The sequence below is a fragment of the Takifugu flavidus genome, chromosome 18, assembly GCF_003711565.1.
Source record: "Takifugu flavidus isolate HTHZ2018 chromosome 18, ASM371156v2, whole genome shotgun sequence".
Classification (NCBI taxonomy): Eukaryota; Metazoa; Chordata; class Actinopteri; order Tetraodontiformes; family Tetraodontidae; genus Takifugu; species Takifugu flavidus.
This window is the reverse complement of record NC_079537.1, coordinates 12,628,991-12,645,713: the sequence shown is the minus strand read 5'-3', so window position 1 is coordinate 12,645,713 and position 16,723 is coordinate 12,628,991. Positions and strand designations below refer to the sequence as shown.

The following is a 16,723-nucleotide window of genomic DNA, read 5'->3' as shown; positions in this document are numbered from 1 at the left end:
TTAAAATGCAAAACCTTCTGCTTTGAGGTCAAAACACTGAGCAGAAAAGGGTGAGGAACTTCCAAACCTAACAACTTTTCCCTGGATTAAACGAACCCCAGAAGTTTGCAAATCACTTTTAAAAATCTGTGTTAAAAAAAGGAAACTCCAACTCCAACTTTTCATTCTGCGGTCGATATGAGATTTATTTCCTCTTTATAATTAAAACCAAATGGGCCGAGATTTGATCCCTGCTGCACTCCGCCAGTGTGCAGACTCACTTCGATGAGCTCGAACTGAACTAAAAGGGAAGGCTGACGGCGTCCCCGCTAACCTTGGACGGCTCGTTGCTACGGTTAGCAACCTCCAGCAAAGGTGCCTCATCTGTCCGCTTCCTTGTCAGGTTATCGCCTACGGTGTCCTCAGAGTTCTGCTCCCGGAGGTTGATGGACGACACATGGTGCCGCTCCGCACCACATTTAGCGTGACTGTAACCGGAGAACCCGTCTCACCGAGGGTGGAGCCACGCAAATGTGAGAAGCAGCTCGTTGCCCCGCAGACGCGACTCGGCCTCTTCTGGGAAAACAAGTGGGACGTCTTTGTTTCCAGCAATGGCGTCTGCATCTGGGAGCGCCGCTGATCAGAACCGTTATAAAATGTGGCGGCGAGAAGTTCTGGAAACTACAGCCGAGAAACAGAAAACCTAAAGCAGCTCCTGGTCAGCAGGAAACCTCTTTAATACAGCCCAGATTTCATCGAGTTGGATAAATAAGCGATATTTTTATTATCATGAGGGAAAAAAAGTGCACAAACGGCAGAAATGCGACAGGAAGTTGGTGATTTTCACAAGCACGACATCGTCCCAGTCGCGGCAGCAGCTTTTGTCCGACTGTGCAGGGTTTTGCTTTCAGGACTTCCTGTCTTTCCTCATGTGAGCTGCGATGGCGCCGCTGATCTCCGAGCTCCGTTTGTTCTGTCCAAAATAATCCACAAACTGTCCGTCGGGTCCCACCAGGTACATGATGATGGTGTGATCCACCTGAAGGCAGCAGCACACGTTAGCAAACAAGACCTGAGGCGTCGGCGTTGCTTTGCAGATGCTCTTCAACCTACGATGTAATCGTTGTCCTCGTCTTTGGGACCCTGACTGTAATAAACTCTGTAGGATCTGGAAACCTGCTCGATCTGAGCCGACGTTCCCGTCAGGCCGATCAGCTTTGGGGAAAACTCTGGAAAATCAGACAGACTCGTTCAGGGCTGGTGTTTCCACGGGAGCACAGATGTTTTGTTCTACCTTTGACGTATTCGGCCATGGCGTGCACGGTGTCCCTGTCAGGATCGATGGTGATCAGGATGGGAGTCAAGTTGGGAAGAGACTTGATTTTATCTGTGGAAAACAGAACCAGTCAGTGAAGTCGCCGGCGTGGCCGTCGTCATCCACGGTTTGGTGGTTTTACCGATCTCGTCCACCACCTCCACCATTTTCTCCAGCTCCTCGGGGCAGATGTCCGGACAGTGGGTGAACCCGAAGTAGATGAGGACCCACTGGCCCAGGAAGTCCTCGCTCCTTCTGGGTTTGTTGTTGTGGTCGATGAGGGAGAACGGGCCCCCCAGCGCCGGCCGTCCCATCGACTTGGTCCGTTCTTTTTCAATCACTGGGAATTATTTGTACATGTGATTAAAAAGTGCACTTTGAGCTGCTGCATCTCCATCACCTCCGACTTAATACTCACGTTCTTCCTTTTCCTTCTTGAAGTATTTCATGCCGCCGAGCAAAGCCCCGCCCACCGCAAACGTTATTGCTAAGGATTTCCAGGTCACCGGCTTTAGAGAGGACACAGAGAAGTCCCACACACTGAATCTGGCTGCTGGTTTAATGTGACTAGTCGATCATCTTAGAGGAGGCGTTTTTCATTACATGTCTGATTATATCCCTCAAACGTCTGTGAAATCAGGCTTTTACAACCAAGAGGAACTTCTGTGACTGACCCCAGACTTCTTGGCTTTATCTCTGGATGATGGAGGTGGAGGGATGGATGAAAACCATCTGGCGTGTTGCTGAAGCCTCCAGGAGCTCCTGCAGGAGGACCACTCACTCAAATCCTGCTAAACGAACTCAGTCAGTAAAAGGAAATAAGCCACTTTTCCCATGAAAACAGCTTTAATGAGAGGTACATTACATGGCGTCGCTATGGCAACCAGGCCCCGTTAAGCCCCCTGTCCATAATTGTGTAGATGAGTGGTGCACATGACAGTTGTGACCTACCGGGAAACGCTGAACTTTGTGCCCGAACGGTCCGTCAATCTTTCTGCTCCCTGCCCAGAAACCATCGTGTGTCAGACGGACCGTTCGGTTCCGACAACATCGGTGTACGATTCTGGTGGTATTGTGAAACAGCCGGCAGGTCTGGCTCTGAAATGAAAGACACAGCAGAGACATGTTCGCTGCCGCAACCGGAACCCGGAAGTGGCCGTGCCCGGAAACAGGAAGTAGCGACGACGTTTTATAACAACATAGCAAAAAGCCAAATTACACCAAATATTGTAGAGGATTGTTTGTTCTGAGCTCCTGTTAAATAAAACAAATCAAACATCTATGGAAATTCACCTTTTATTTAAGAAATCGTTCAGTCATTACAATTATAAATATATAAAATCTCTTTGATCATTTAAAAAACTAGATATCGAAGAATTACGCAATGCGGAAGTTGCTGTGCAAAACATTTTATGAAAATACATTATTGAAAAATGTGAAAAAACACATCTTTAATGATTTTGACTTGTTATTGTGCATTTTGTCCCTTTAATGAACATTAATTTTCAGATAACAATAACTTTAGTTTCTCACACATGCTCATAGTCTCCTGAACCATCGAACAGCTTCATTTATTCCCTGATTCTACACAAGTGTTATTTAAGCAGCTTCCTGATTTTCAGTCAAACTGACCCGTCAGGATGGTTTTAATGGCTAAATTGCAGTTTTACAGTGAGTCGGCCAGTTTGCCCTCAGCTCCTGGTTGAGGTGGAAATACAGCCAGGCGACGAAGGGGAAAACTGTGATGCCGACCGCCGTCAACACTCTGAGGAGCCCGACTGGAGCCCTGAGAGAGAAGGAGTGTCAGACACTATAAAGAGACATTAAAAACCTGGATTTGTGCGATTTTACCGTCCAGAGTGGCGACACAGGAGAAGCCAAACAGTCGTCAACAAGAGACCAGAAAATTCCCTTAAAACAAAAATCAAACGCACAAGAAACAAGAAAGTAAAAACCCAGATATCCAATAAATGTACTCAGATGATGTTTACAAAGAAAATAATTTTTCTCTAAAAAGCGAAACTTAAAACACTTAAAACTCAGAAACTCTTATTCAGGCTTCATCTGGGTCGAAATAGGAGAAAACTGGAAGAGCACGTTTCACCGTGACCACTGAGGAAGAATTCACGCCATATGTGGCACCGACCACGAGTTCTGGCTCACGACCTGGTTCTAACGTGTCAGTGATCAATCAGACTGTTGTCCTGTCTGTGTCCCAGCAGACACCGTACCTGCCTTCCTCCTGATGGAACATCTCTGACAGTCGCTCTTTGTCAAGTCTCCAAGCCAACATGGCAGCGACAGCAGCCGAGAGCGTCACGTGAAGGTCAGATAAACGCCGCCAGGGCAAAGTCTCTGCCGGGAGGAGAAGCAAAGGCAGACAAGGTGCAGATTTGAGTTCACACCAAAGAGATGATAAAAGAGAGATGATAAAAGATAAAAAATGAATAGTTTCCTCAGCTTCTTCCTAAAATATTTCAGGATTAAATAAATCAGAGATAAACAATTATATTAAAACGTCGATCATTTTCATGAGACAAATAAAAATATTGAGATTTGAGACTATTTCATCATACTGGACTCTATACATTTAGTCTGCTAATCGATAGAATCGCTGTCAGGCCACGGGGTGGCGCTGTGCACGACAAAAACCCTTATTACCGCTTGAAAAAGGGTGAAAACTGGGAGAAAACTGGAATAAGGTGTTTCATCTCGGCCAGTAAGGAACAATCCTCCTTACACCCGCAGCTAATCGATTAAAACGATCTTTTAATTGATCCCACCTGTCACGTGGGGGTTCAATCCGACCAGTCCAGCCAGGACGGCGGGGACTCCATAACCGACCTGCAACAGAAACCTGCCGTGTCAAACCACACACACACGCATCCAAGTACAACACACATCTGCGTAATCTTACCATCCATAATCCGGCGTCAGGGTCGTTAATCTGAAACAAACAAGCCTTTTTGTTAATAATCTCGCAACACACTGGAAGAGCTGGAGAGTAAATCAAAGCGTCACCTGGACATACGTGGCCAGGCTAAAGAACACGGACATGCAGAAGTTACAGAGCCGCCAGATGACAGCAAACCAGAACTTTCTCCTCTGGTTCTGACAAAGGTCTCCCATTTCTGTCCAGCTTCACTACCCCGCCCACCCCGGCGCGACGTACAGATGAAATAAACAATGCCACCTTCTTTTCAGTGAAACTGCGAGGGTGTGTTTGATTACACAGAGGGCAGTCCGATTTATTGATTGCGTTGAAAAAGAAGCATTAATTCGCATATTGGGGCTTTGTGTCATTTAAAAGATGGAACGTGCCAGTAGTAGATGTTCTATTTCATGCTATAATGTCAGTATTAACAGTTGATTCGGCTGGTATTCCCTGTGGTGCCGACAGCTACGGCGAGAGGTTCGTCACCAAACTGCCCCGAACAGCAAAACAAGCGCCTCAGAAACGTCAATGCGTCCACGGGGCGGTGGTGCAACGACCCACTATTCTCTACAAAATAAAAGCATGGTTCTCTTATTCTGGCTGTTGTAACGTCATTTCGTACCAAAGAGGACTATGGTCAAAATTTGCCTTGGCAGAACACTGACAAAAGAAAAATCCATATCAATGTCAGTGACGCAGCCAGATCGTCCAACAATCCCCCTTCTGACCTTTAACACGGACCCACTACTGAAATAAACTTGATAATTGGACCGGATAGACGATTAAAGCAACGGAAGAGGATTTTTGTAAACTCAATAAGTCGTCCTGCTCCTTTCAACATGCTCAAATTCAGCATTTTTATTTCAACAACCACTTCCTGTTTTGTTGTAAAAGGAGAAGTCCACAACATCCGGTCTTGGGCGGCTGTTGACACTGTCAGCTGATTGTGGGTCGGAAGCTTCACGGTTAGCTGCTCCGTTAGCCAGCGTCGTTAGCTTAGCTGCATGTTTGTGGTCGTCAGCGTTCGCAGAGGAAGCTTCCGAAAGGTCGACGCATCTCGCTGGTATCGAACCAGAACCTCCCCGCTAAGCGGCTGTGTTGCGGCCCGGAGCTGCCCTCGCCGAGGCAGGAGCGACGGTGGGAAGGTGAACTTGATCTCCGCGTATCTGCATTGCAGCCCGGCGCTGCTGATGGAATTCAAGCACGCAACAATGGCGAGTTCCAACAACTCTTCATCCCCCAACGGCCACAACAGCAGCGGCAGCGGGCCGGCGGCGAACCACCAGCACCAGTCCCAGCACATCACCACCATGAGCAGCCCCCAGGGTGAGTGTTGCGTCCCAGCCCGGGCTGAAGGTTAATGTTAGCCGGGTTAGCCGTGGGAGGCTCCGGCTACTCCCCGGAGACAAACATTCCCGACGTCTCCACCGTCCAGAGCAGCAAACTCGAGATTTGATTAAACTCCCCGAGTTCATCAAACCTTTTCTCTATTTTAGTAAAAACGGATTTAATGTCCGATTTCATCTTCTGACGGTCTCCATCCAAAATTCAGTCAGACAATCGGATTATTGAACGTAAAGATGAATTCTGCGCCTTTAACTCCCGATTGTCTTTGAAATGAAAGACGTGATTCCGAATCCGACCTCAAACCTGCCGGAAATCCAGAATCTGTGAGAAATGCGACCTTCTTTAATGCGACACGCAACTAATCCGCCTTCAGATGGTTTTTATTCTCTGTGCTGCTGCGAAAATGGTTGATTTTTTGTCTTTTTCTCGTATTTTTATTTGCAGACTCGAACACCTGCTGGAGATGTCAGAGCGAAACAGGTGAACGAACCGGTCCGACCCAGTTCTGATGTTTTATTCTGAGTCTGAAGCTCGAGCAGCAGCTTCACGAGCTCAAATCGTCCCCGCGCGTGTAGACCTGAAGCTCCCGTTGTTGTTCAGGGTGAAACCTGATCACTTCACACCTTCCTTCCTCTTCTCCAACTGTAGAGCGTTAGCGTGCAGCTCTGCTCATCCTCACGAGGAAGCTAAAATAATCCCGTCATCAATAACGTGTGTTCTCGCTCAATAACCCGATCTCTGAAGTGCTCTTTGATCTTCTGTCTCGTCCTCATGCTGCTAACCACCAATGCTAACGGTGGACCTGACGGTGAGCGTCCCCCTTCCACCTTCATCTGGGCTCATCCCGTCTTTTAGTCCTTTTCTCCATTTGTTCCGCGTTGCACCGACGAGGACCCAAACTGACGAGATCAAAGGAACAAAGGCTCAAATTACAGTTGTTGGTTTCGGAGCGTTCTGATCTGGATCAAAGGAGCCTCCAGAGCTGAGGTTCTGGTCCTGGTCGGTGTCAGTGCTGGTCCTCCCGGAGCGCCGCTCCTCGCATGTTCCCGCTGTTCCAGGCCAACTTCTCTGCTTTGATGTCTTCGTAGACGTGCCTTTGATCTGGCGCCACGTTTCTTCCTGACCGTCGGGTACGAGGAACCGTGACCCTCACAGACTGACCTCTGACCTTTGACCTCTGCCAGCATGATTAATCAATTATGAACGTTTCAGTCCACTCTCTCGCCGCTTCAACGTCGGCTAACTGACGATCAAGCTAACGAATATGTTTTTGAATCTCCGTAGCCAAAATGAATGGAAAAATACATTTTTATCGTAAATTAAAATTTGTGATTAACCCAAAATAGTTTTCTCCACTTTTGTATTGAAACAATTCTGAGGATTGTGAAGGTTTATTTTGTCCCTCACTCGTTAGTTGTCCTCTTTAACCCGCTCGTTAGGCTCAGCACGTTCTTGTGTTTGTGGGCGGAGTCCAATGACATCAAAGCAGTTGGCCTTGAAGAGCGCCTGCACGTGTGTGTTTGATGCACTTTTAGCAACATGCTAACTGCTGACGTGTGGAAGAGGAAGAAAACGTAGAGATGTTTGACCTTCCTCGCCACCGCCAGCGCCATCCTCGTGCGTGTGGCGCCTCGCCCCGGCGATGGCGTGGAGGATGTCGCCCGACCTCTGAGGGCGACTGTTGGTCTCACGTCTTCGCTCCTGCCCGTCTCCCCACAGGTAAACGTAAAGCCCTGAAGCTGAACTTTGCCAACCCTCCGATCAAACCCATGACCAGGTTCACGCTGAACACGGCGGGCCCGCCCTTCCAGAACCCGCACATGTGAGTAACGCCGTCTCGGGCCGGGCCGGCGCCGCCGAACAGCCGCCGCAGCGCCTGATCCTCTTTTCCCTAGAGAGCGGCTGAGGACGCACAGCATCGAGTCGTCGGGAAAGCTGAAGATCTCGGAGCAGCACTGGGACTTCACCGCCGAGGACCTGAAGGACCTGGGCGAGATCGGCCGCGGGGCCTACGGCTCCGTCAACAAGATGATGCACAAGCCCAGTATCAAGATTATGGCGGTCAAGGTGAGTCGGGGGGCGTGGGCCAGTGGGCGTGGCCGGACCTGCGGGCTCCGCCCCCAGTCCTGTTTTGACCATGTGACGTGGCGTGAAGGCTCGGCTGCTTTGTCCTGCAGAGGATTCGGTCCACGGTGGACGAGAAGGAGCAGAAGCAGCTGCTGATGGACCTGGACGTGGTGATGAGGAGCAGCGACTGTCCCTACATCGTCCAGTTCTACGGCGCCCTCTTCAGGGAGGTGAGGCGGCCCTGGGGGAGCAGCCCCCCCTCCTCCTCCCCCTCCTCCTCCTCCTCCTCCTCCTCCTCCTCCTCCCTCTCCTCCTCCTCCTCCTCCTCCTCCTCCCCCCCTCCTCCTCCTCCCCCCCTCCTCCTCCTCCTCCTCCTCCTCCTCCTCCTCCTCCTCCCCCTCCTCCTCCTCCTCCCCCCCCCTCCTCCTCCTCCTCCTCCTCCTCCTCCCCCTCCCCCTCCTCCTCCTCCTCCTCCTCCTCCTCCCCCTCCTCCTCCTCCCCCTCCTCCTCCTCCTCCTCCTCCCCCTCCTCCTCCTCCTCCTCCTCCTCCTCCTCCTCCTCCTCCCCCTCCTCCTCCTCCTCCTCCTCCTCCTCCCCCCCCCTCCTCCTCCTCCTCCTCCCCCTCCTCCTCCTCCTCCTCCTCCTCCTCCTCCTCCTCCTCCCCCTCCTCCCCCCTCCTCCTCCTCCCCTCTCCTCCTCCCCCTCCTCTCCTCCCCCTCCTCCTCCTCCTCACCACGTCCTCTGTCTTCCAGGGCGACTGCTGGATCTGCATGGAACTCATGGCTACCTCGCTAGACAAGTTTTACAAATTTGTGTACTGTTCGTTAAACGACGTGATTCCGGAGGAGATTTTAGGGAAAATAACCTTAGCGGTGAGTGTCGGGCCGACTTGTGTCTCGGCTCCTCCGGCGCCTCCACTCACACCTTCTGTCTTTCCCAGACTGTGAAGGCTCTCAACCACTTAAAGGAAAACTTGAAAATCATCCACCGTGGTGAGACTCCGCCCACCCGCTGCCCGTTGTGGCGCCGCTCCCGGTGGCGCCGCTCCCGGTGGCGCTCCGCCTCACGCTTCTGTCCTGTCCCCCTCCAGACATCAAGCCGTCCAACATCCTCCTGGACCGGAACGGCAACATCAAGCTGTGCGACTTTGGCATCAGCGGGCAGCTGGTGGACTCCATCGCCAAAACCAGGGACGCGGGCTGCCGACCATACATGGCCGTGAGTAGCCCCGCCCCTTCCTCCACGTAACGCTCTCCCAGCCCGTCGGCTGAGCCCAGAGGTCAAAGGTCGGTTCCTCTGGGCTAGAGCTGAGCCAACCATCAGGAGATGCTGTAGTGATGAAGATGAGCAGATGAGGAGGGGTTGTGTCTCCTGCAGCCTCCTCAACACCTGAGGAGGTGTCTGTATTAGCCACGCCCCCTCCAGCATCCGACCAATCACAAGAGGGAAAGACTCACCGAAAAGGACTCTTCCCCCTCCTCTTCCTACTGCTGTTTATTCTCTTCCTCCTCCTCTCCTCTCCCCCCTCCTCTTCCCCCTCCTCCTCTTCCCCCCCCTTCCCCCTCCTCCCCTCCTGCTGTTTATACACTTCCTGCCCCTCCCCCTCCTCCTCCTCTTCCTCCCACTGTTACCCCTCCTCTTCCCCCTCCTCTTCCCCCTCCTCTTCCTCCTCCTCTTCCTCCCCCTCCTCTTCCCCCCTTCTCTTCCCCCTCCTCTCCCCCCTCCTCTTCCTCCCCCTCCTCTTCCCCATCCCCCTCCTCACCCTCCTGCTGTTTATACTCTTCCTCCCCCTCCTCTTCCTCCTCTTCCTCCTCCTCTCCCTGCCACTGTTCCCCCTCTTCCCCCTCCTCTTCCCCCCTCCTCCTTTTCCTTCCCCTCCTCTTCCTCCTCCCCCTCCTCTTCCTCCTCCTCTTCCCCCTCCTCTTCCTCTCCCCCCCCCTCCTCCTCCTCCCCCTCCTCCTACTGCTCCTCCTCCCCCTCCTCCTCTCCTCCTCCTCCTCTTCCTCCTCTTCCTCCTCCTCTTCCTCCCCCTCCTCCCCTCCTCCTTGTGGTTGATGACGATGGTAACTATGACGATAGCAATGGCTGTCATGTCGACAGTGATGGTGGTGACGTCACCAGCACGCCACCTGCCGGTTTGACCGCAGTACTGCAGCCGTTAAAACCTGTGATCCAGAAGTTCTCAGCACGGTTCCTCTGGAGCTGGAGGCAGAACGACCACAGCTGAGCTCCTGTTGGGCCATTTTGTCTTGGATGTTGTGATGTTTCAAATCTCCGTTTGTTTGCTTTCAGCCTGAGCGAATAGACCCCAGCGCGTCCAGACAAGGTTACGACGTCCGCTCAGACGTCTGGAGTTTAGGAATCACACTGGTGAGGCTCCAACTGGCCGTGAGGCTCAACCAGTCTGCATGATCCTCCCCGTTTTCACTGTCTTTGATGGTGTTTCAGTATGAACTCGCCACCGGACGGTTCCCGTACCCGAAGTGGAACAGCGTGTTTGATCAGCTGACTCAGGTGGTGAGAGGTGACCCGCCGCAGCTCAGCAACTCAGAGGAGAGACGTTTCTCCCCCAAATTCATCTTCTTCGTCAACGTATGGTGAGGAATTCTTTTATTTTCCCAAATTTATGACCAAATTGGTTTTGCTTCCGAGTGAAAAGAGAAGAATTAACACTTGTCATTTTGATTTGAACGCTGTGGTTTTATGGAAGAAGCAGAAATGATGCTGTAACTTTATAACTCATTTTAATAACGACGCGCTCGGGCATTCTGCCCCCTGCCGGACACAATCACGAACTGCACCTTTTGTTCTCGCAGCCTCACCAAGGACGAATCGAAAAGGCCCAAATACAAAGAGCTGCTGGTGAGCCGCTGCTCCGCTTCATGACTCATTTTCTCTTCCACGTCTGTTGCCGTGGTTATGATGTAAATGTTGTGTCCGGCCTGCAGAAAGATCCGTTCATCCAGATGTACGAGGAGCGCTCGGTCGACGTCGCCGGTTACGTCTGCAGGCTTCTGGACCAGATGCCGGCGTCTCCCAGCTCCCCCACATACATGGACTGATGTCAGGACGTCGGTTCCGCAGCAGAAAATATTGTGATGTTAAAAGAAAAAGACTTTAAAACAACGGACCTCGTGTCCGTTTGTTTGGTCTCCTTCAGCGGTTACAGAGAATTATTCTAAAATATTGAGATGATAAAGTTCATTTCAGTCGTGTCTGTATGTTAATGTTAAAGCAAACTGTTTCTCTTCTCTGCACGAACACACACACACACACACACACACACACACTTATATGCACAGTCATGGTCTCCACACGTCAACACGTATCAAACCAGTAAGATTAACCAGGACCAGAATGATGGATGAATCCTGTCTGAGCAGCATCGCGCTCACTAGTGTAACAGAACCGCCACTTCTGGACTTTAAATGCTGTTTGTTGGCATCGCTGCTGATAAATAAAGAAACGGAAAGAGAAAAGGTCTGTTCTCATCATTTGTTTCGAGTCTAAAGCTGAAACTTGATTATTTTTGTGGGGGGAATCTGTTTTGATTGGATCTGGACTAAATGTCCACCCTTTAAAACCGCTTCATACTTTCAGTCCTGCCTTATTTTGCCGTTTATTTAAACCCCTGGTCTTGTCCCGCCTCCTCGCTCCAATCAGCCCCTGTGATTGGCTAACAAACATCATAAGTACTGTGCGGACCAATGAGCGTTAGGGCAAGAGTACGTCATCATTAGATGCCGGAAGAAGAGTCACATGTGTCGCCCATCCTATAAAGAGCCCCTGAAAGTGTTTCCAGCGTCCTCTAGGTAAATAACTCTGCTAAAGGCGATGTAGAAAAGGCTAACCGAGTATTTTCTAGGCTGTTTTATCTGGAGTGAAGGGGTGCTGGTGGTTTCCCGCCCGGTTTATTATGATCAGGGGCCATTTGAAGCTCCTCACGCTCCCGTTCACCGGAGTCCTGTCTGCGGCTCGCTGTCACTGCCCCCCCCACCGGACTGTCTTCCAGCTTTTCCGAACCATGGCGAGCACCAGCCCAGAGAGTTGGCAGCCACAGAGGAAGGTCAAGAAAAAGGAGCCGCTGCGGCTGATCAAGTCCAAGGAGAGCCGGAGCAAACGGACGGACCTGAACGGACCGTCCACCGTGTACCTGCAGGTGCTGGGAGCGGGCAGCAGAGACAACCCGGCGTCCATCTACGTCTTCTCCGAGTTCAACAGGTGAGCAGGGAGCAGCCCATCAGCGCTGTTGTCATGGAAACGGCGTGACCTCTGACCTCTGCTGCAGGTATCTGTTCAACTGTGGCGAAGGGACCCAGAGGCTGATGCAGGAACACAAGTAAGACGCTCACCTGTGGCCCCCGCGGCGCCAGCAGCCCCCACTGACCTTTTGACTCCTCCGACAGGCTGAAAGCGACTCACCTGGACAACATCTTCCTGACCAGAATGAACTGGCAGAACGTCGGCGGTTTGTCAGGTTTGTCAACATCCTGTTAGCTTCAACAGCAGCACCACCAATTATCATTGATATGATGATATATTATAATTATATATAATATAACAATTATTGTTTCCCCTTCAGGGATGATTCTGACCCTCAAGGACATCGGAGTTCCCGAGTGTGTTCTGTCTGGACCGCCACAGCTGGTAGATGTTCTTCACCTGCTCTGTCGTCAGTGCCAGTAACGTGCACGCTCCCGGCGCCACCGCCAGGGGGCGCCCCCGCCCCGCTGTCTCCACCCTCCAACCTTTGTTGTGTTTTTATTCAAGGAGAACTTCCTGGACGCCATCAAGTCGTTCTCTGGACCTCTGGAAGCCATCAAACTGTGTATGTATGCTGCTAATGCTAATGCTAACGCTTGTGAAGGGTGGGCCTGAGAACCCCAGGGTTGGGTTCTGGCTGGTTCTGGCTGGTTCTGAGTAAGTGTGGTCATCCTGAGCTGTGATTCTCACCTGGTGGGTTCAGGACAAATGTTTGGGGATCTTTTTAAACGTCTGGCTGCTTTATTGATTACTGATTGCAGCGGTGCGGCCGTACACGGCGGACGCGTACACCGACGACACCATGACCGTCCACCAGGTCCCAATATTCGGTCAGTCCACGTTGTCTCCAGCCAGGATCTTGGAAGTGCTTTCTGATGCTGAGGCTGCTTTCTCTTCAGGCCAGGTGACAAATGGCAGGGACCCGGGCTCTCCCTCTGGCCCCCGCTCCCCCGACAGCCACAGGCAGCGTGCAGGAGGTCCAGGTGAGTCCAGCAGACCTGAGCGAGCCGAGTGGAGTCGGACGTGTTTCAAACAGCTGTGTGATGTTTCAGCCAACGTGGGGTCGGCCGACGCGTCCCTGGTGGTGGCCTTCGTCTGTCAGGTAAACAGCTCCGCGGCGCCGGTCGGTTCCGTGGAGAACCTTCTCTCACCGTCTTCTCCACTTCTGGCTGCAGCTTCACCCCAAGAAAGGAAACTTTTTGGTTCCTCAGGCCAGAGAGCTGGGTTTGCCCGTGTAAGTGTTCCCACCAAGCTGCAGACGCTCCGGTTTCCTGGCGTAGTGGGGGCGGAGCCTGTGGCCTCACCTGCAGCCAACCAGCAGGGGACGCCGCCCACAAGTCGTCCGGTTGGCTGATTATTGTCCATTAATCGCCGGTTGTTTCCCCACCAGAGGCACCGCCGCCATCGGGCCGCTCATCGCAGCCTTGAAGAACGGGAGGAGCATCACGTACGAGGGCCGGGAGGTGCGGCATCATCACGCCGTCTGATTGGCCGGCAGCTCTGCGCTCCGTCTGCTGACTGTGTGTTTGAACAGATCCGACCCGAGCAGGTGTGCACGCCCACCGACCCCGGGCCCGTCTTCATCATCGTGGAGTGTCCGTCGGAGGCCTTCGTGGAGGCCGTGTGCGGCGAGCAGCAGCTGAGCAGGTGACGCTTCGCCGCGTTATCCCAGCTTTCATCTGAGTCCTAATCTGTGGTGTCCTCCAGATATCAGACGGGAGGGTCCGAGGACGCCCCGGCGCTGGTGGTGCACGTGGCCCCGGAGCGGGTCCTGAACACGGATCAATACAAGACCTGGATGGAGAGGTTCGACCTTCCTGAAGTTCGCATTTGTGAAGAAACGCCACCGTTTGACCCGTCGGTCCGGTTTTTGTAGGTTTCCATCCAGGACAGAACATCTGATCCTGAACGAACACGTGTGCACGGCCCACAACGTCCGGAGCCACAAGATCCAGGCCCAACTGAACATGATCCACTCGGAGATCTTCCCTCAGCTCCACACCTGCAAAGCCACGGTGACGCGTCCACGCCGCGGCCCGATTGGCGGACGGCTCTGTCGGCATCGTTGGGGGTCGTCAGAATCAAACGTCGAAGCTAAGATGTTGTTTGTATCCTCTCAGGAACCTCAGGCCTCCCTTCCTGTTCCCAACGTCCGAGCTGAGTGTCTCCTGAAGTTCCAGTTCAGACCAGTGCTGGAGTGGCAGAGGTGAGTTCTCCATCTTTGACATGTCCTCCCCCTCACAATGGTGACTCCTCCCCCTCACAATGGTGACCCCTCCCCCTCACAATGGTGACCCCTCCCCCTCACAATGGTGACCCCTCCCCTTCACAATGGTGACCCCTCCCTCTCACAATGGTGACCCCTCCCTCTCACAATGGTGACCCCTCCCCCTCACAATGGTGACCCCTCCCCCTCACAATGGTGACCCCTCCCCCTCACAATGGTGACTCCTCCCCTGTCAATGGTGACTCCTCCCTCTTCAAAATGACCCATCCCCCTACACCACTGTGACTCCTCCCCTCACAACCCATCACGGTGACCCCTCCCCCTCATAGTTCCCTGTATTGACCCCTCCCCTTCGGTTGTGTCTCTTCTCTGGCTCCTCCCCCTCACCTGTGACCCCTCCCCCTGATAGTTCCCTGTATTGACCCCTCCCCTTCAGTTGTGTCTCTTCTCTGGCTCCTCCCCCTCACCTCTGTCTGTGCTCTGATTGGTAGAGACGCCATTCCTGCCTGTTCCACAGACGACTTTTTGAAGGAAGCCGCAGAGGTTCCGAACTTCCTGCAGGAAGTGGAAGCGTGCAGGAAGCTCCGCCTGTCCAACGCTGCCGAAGGTTCTGGCGACGCTTCCGGAAACGGGAATATAAACGTTGACTTGTGGCGAGTTTCTGAGCAGCCCTTCATTCCCCCCCAGATGGTGAAAAATACCCCGAAGTCGTTTTCCTGGGAACAGGATCGGCTCTTCCCATGAAGACGCGGAACGTGAGCGGAACGCTGGTGAACATCAGGTGGGCGGCGCGAGCCGACTGGTCCCTCTGGTCCGGCCGGTGCTGAAGGTGCGTGTTTTGCAGCTCCAGTCGGTCGATCGTGTTGGACTGCGGCGAGGGAACGTTCGGGCAGCTGTGCCGACACTACGGAGACGCCGTGGACGACGTTCTGTCCAAGATCTCCGCCGTCTTCGTCTCTCACTTGCACGCCGACCATCACACGGTAGCTGCACACGTGGCGCCCTGGCGTGGCGCCCTGGCGTGGCGTGGCGTGGTTCCTGACGGCGCTCTCCTGTGTTTCAGGGTCTCCTCATGCTGCTCTATCAGAGGGAACGCGCGCTGGTACGTGGCGCTCCGAGCGGCGGCGGCTCAGCGCCGTTTCCTGGACTAACCGCTACGTTTGGACTCTTTCAGGCCGTGTTGGGAAAACCGTGGAGGCCGGTCCACCTGGTGGCGCCGGGCCACATCATGAACTGGCTCCAGCAGTACCACGACCAGTGCCAGGAGATCCTCCAGCACTTCAGGTAGGTGGGCGTGTGCGCCAGCAGGGGGCGCTGTGGGCACGGCCATTTATGGTCGTCTGTGTCTCAGCTTAATCCCAAACAGATCGCTGCAGGCCGGCGGCGAGCCGGCGGACCCGAGGACGGCGGCGTTGATCCGGGCGCTGCTGGAAGAGAACGGGCTGCAGAAGGTGGGCTGGGGGCGTGACGCCCGCCGGGGCGGCGTTCCGGGGCGGCGCTCCGAGGTTCCCGTCTTTCATCGCCGTCTCTGCTTCAGTTCCAGACGTGCTTCGTGCGCCACTGCAAGTTCGCCTTCGCCTGCAGCTTCACGCACCAGTCGGGCTGGAAAGTGGCGTTCTCCGGCGACACCCGGCCCTGCGACGCCTTCGTGCACCTGGGTGAGACCCGTTCCGTTTCCCTTCAGTGGCGGCGTGAACGCACGCCACGGAAGAGCGAGGTCGTCTCATGGTCGCCGCTTTGCAGGAAAAGATGCGACGCTGCTGATTCACGAGGCCACGCTGGAGGACGGGCTGGAGCAGGAAGCTGAGGAGAAACGCCACAGGTGAGTCACGCAGACGGCGCCCAAGCTCCGCCTCCAGCTCGCTCTCCCACAATGCACCCCGGCTTGGGCGGCGGCGGCAGAACCCGCCCTCGAATCCTGAGGCTGATGTTTAGTTTCTGCTGAAACGCTCCCGAGGCAGCACGACGTCGGAGGCCATCGGCGTGGGCGTGAAGATGAACGCCGCCTTCATCGTGTTGAACCACTTCAGTCAGCGCTACGCCAAGATCCCGCTGATGAGCGCGGACGCCACCGAGCGCGTCGGCATCTCCTTCGACCACATGAAGGTTGGTCTCGCCCTCCGTTTTAGCCCGCGGCGGTAAAGTCGGGCGCCACCCACGACTTCCTTTCCCGCCCGCGCAGATCCGCTTCGGCCACTTCAAAACGCTCCCCCGGCTGGTTCCCGCGCTGAAGACGCTGTTCGCCGCAGACATCGGCGAGATGGAGGAGAAGCGGGAGAAAAGGGAGCTGAGGGGAAACGGCGAGCAGCCACCGGGCGCCGCCGCTCGTCCTGCCAAGAGACAACAGGAGGCGCCGTCGGGCAGCGGCGTGCAGGGAAAGAGAGCGAAGAGCAGCTGAAGCGGGATCAGCTTCCGCTTCCCAAAAATATCCCGTTTTCATTTGTGTGGCTTCTTAAATTAACCGCGGTTTGACGAGACTCCGCCCCTTTACGCTTTTGAAGCTTTTATTGGTGCGAAACTCGAACAACTCCTTTTTTTTCTTAAACTCTGAACAGTTTGAAGTCGTCTGTAAATAAAACAGTTTGAGAGA

The 16,723-nt window shown here is 53.7% G+C and overlaps 4 protein-coding genes across 8 annotated transcripts; 2 read left to right on the top strand and 2 right to left on the bottom strand.

Annotated features, from left to right (window-relative positions):
- Positions 1-692: 692 nt before the first annotated feature.
- On the bottom strand, positions 693-2,464 carry LOC130515546 (protein SCO1 homolog, mitochondrial). 2 transcript variants are annotated; one of them, XM_057015891.1, is made up of 7 exons: positions 2,246-2,464; positions 1,969-2,085; positions 1,713-1,803; positions 1,437-1,634; positions 1,274-1,366; positions 1,093-1,208; positions 693-1,018 (listed from the first exon to the last, which is right to left on the bottom strand). In XM_057015891.1, exons 1-7 carry the CDS (start codon positions 2,417-2,419, stop codon positions 887-889), a joined length of 921 nt encoding a protein of 306 aa, XP_056871871.1. In that variant the 5' UTR covers positions 2,420-2,464; the 3' UTR covers positions 693-886. The 2 variants fall into 2 exon arrangements, with proteins under 2 accessions (XP_056871871.1, XP_056871872.1); XM_057015892.1 differs by having other exon boundaries at positions 1,969-2,082; positions 2,246-2,463.
- A 112-nt stretch (positions 2,465-2,576) lies between these two features.
- Positions 2,577-4,925, bottom strand: tmem220 (transmembrane protein 220). The gene is made up of 6 exons (XM_057015902.1): positions 4,316-4,925; positions 4,212-4,241; positions 4,078-4,138; positions 3,526-3,649; positions 3,146-3,205; positions 2,577-3,080 (listed from the first exon to the last, which is right to left on the bottom strand). The coding sequence occupies exons 1-6, from the start codon at positions 4,421-4,423 to the stop codon at positions 2,948-2,950; spliced, it is 516 nt and encodes a 171-aa protein (XP_056871882.1). The 5' UTR covers positions 4,424-4,925; the 3' UTR covers positions 2,577-2,947.
- A 141-nt stretch (positions 4,926-5,066) lies between these two features.
- Positions 5,067-11,122, top strand: map2k4a (mitogen-activated protein kinase kinase 4a). 3 transcript variants are annotated; one of them, XM_057015864.1, is made up of 12 exons: positions 5,067-5,555; positions 6,021-6,056; positions 7,308-7,398; positions 7,472-7,643; positions 7,754-7,873; positions 8,396-8,515; positions 8,584-8,635; positions 8,734-8,861; positions 9,936-10,013; positions 10,092-10,240; positions 10,460-10,505; positions 10,592-11,122. In XM_057015864.1, the coding sequence occupies exons 1-12, from the start codon at positions 5,234-5,236 to the stop codon at positions 10,703-10,705; spliced, it is 1,428 nt and encodes a 475-aa protein (XP_056871844.1). In that variant the 5' UTR covers positions 5,067-5,233; the 3' UTR covers positions 10,706-11,122. The 3 variants fall into 3 exon arrangements, with proteins under 3 accessions (XP_056871844.1, XP_056871843.1, XP_056871845.1); XM_057015863.1 differs by having other exon boundaries at positions 5,111-5,555; positions 7,296-7,398; XM_057015865.1 differs by lacking the exons at positions 5,067-5,555; positions 6,021-6,056 and adding an exon at positions 6,072-6,384 and having other exon boundaries at positions 7,296-7,398.
- Positions 11,123-11,349: 227 nt separating this feature from the next.
- On the top strand, positions 11,350-16,723 carry elac2 (elaC ribonuclease Z 2). 2 transcript variants are annotated; one of them, XM_057015073.1, is made up of 25 exons: positions 11,350-11,455; positions 11,656-11,864; positions 11,932-11,982; positions 12,050-12,120; positions 12,226-12,290; positions 12,414-12,471; positions 12,668-12,736; positions 12,806-12,889; positions 12,959-13,008; positions 13,082-13,140; positions 13,297-13,369; positions 13,441-13,553; positions 13,614-13,712; positions 13,783-13,921; positions 14,027-14,112; positions 14,625-14,740; positions 14,821-14,914; positions 14,978-15,116; positions 15,197-15,235; positions 15,308-15,417; positions 15,485-15,584; positions 15,671-15,791; positions 15,877-15,955; positions 16,095-16,239; positions 16,316-16,723. In XM_057015073.1, the coding sequence occupies exons 2-25, from the start codon at positions 11,668-11,670 to the stop codon at positions 16,529-16,531; spliced, it is 2,373 nt and encodes a 790-aa protein (XP_056871053.1). In that variant the 5' UTR covers positions 11,350-11,455; positions 11,656-11,667; the 3' UTR covers positions 16,532-16,723. The 2 variants fall into 2 exon arrangements, with proteins under 2 accessions (XP_056871053.1, XP_056871052.1); XM_057015072.1 differs by having other exon boundaries at positions 11,376-11,864.

Bases quoted from the DNA above. Each gene is read 5' to 3' on its own strand.
- map2k4a (XM_057015863.1), top strand. From the start codon at position 5,234: ATGTTTGTGGTCGTCAGCGTTCGCAGAGGAAGCTTCCGAAAGGTCGAC. The intron at 7,399-7,471 runs GTGAGTAACGCC...TCTTTTCCCTAG, and splicing joins CCCTTCCAGAACCCGCACAT to AGAGCGGCTGAGGACGCACA. The intron at 10,014-10,091 runs GTGAGGCTCCAA...ATGGTGTTTCAG, and splicing joins GGAGTTTAGGAATCACACTG to TATGAACTCGCCACCGGACG.
- elac2 (XM_057015072.1), top strand. From the start codon at position 11,560: ATGATCAGGGGCCATTTGAAGCTCCTCACGCTCCCGTTCACCGGAGTC. The intron at 11,983-12,049 runs GTAAGACGCTCA...CTCCTCCGACAG, and splicing joins AGGCTGATGCAGGAACACAA to GCTGAAAGCGACTCACCTGG. The intron at 15,418-15,484 runs GTAGGTGGGCGT...TCTGTGTCTCAG, and splicing joins GAGATCCTCCAGCACTTCAG to CTTAATCCCAAACAGATCGC.
- tmem220 (XM_057015902.1), bottom strand. From the start codon at position 4,423: ATGGGAGACCTTTGTCAGAACCAGAGGAGAAAGTTCTGGTTTGCTGTC. The intron at 4,242-4,315 runs GTGACGCTTTGA...TGTTTGTTTCAG, and splicing joins GCCTGGCCACGTATGTCCAG to ATTAACGACCCTGACGCCGG. The intron at 3,206-3,525 runs GTACGGTGTCTG...TTTTGTTTTAAG, and splicing joins TTCCATCAGGAGGAAGGCAG to GGAATTTTCTGGTCTCTTGT.
- LOC130515546 (XM_057015891.1), bottom strand. From the start codon at position 2,419: ATGTCTCTGCTGTGTCTTTCATTTCAGAGCCAGACCTGCCGGCTGTTT. The intron at 2,086-2,245 runs GTAGGTCACAAC...GAGTTCGTTTAG, and splicing joins ACAAAGTTCAGCGTTTCCCG to CAGGATTTGAGTGAGTGGTC. The intron at 1,209-1,273 runs GTAGAACAAAAC...CTGATTTTCCAG, and splicing joins CATGGCCGAATACGTCAAAG to AGTTTTCCCCAAAGCTGATC.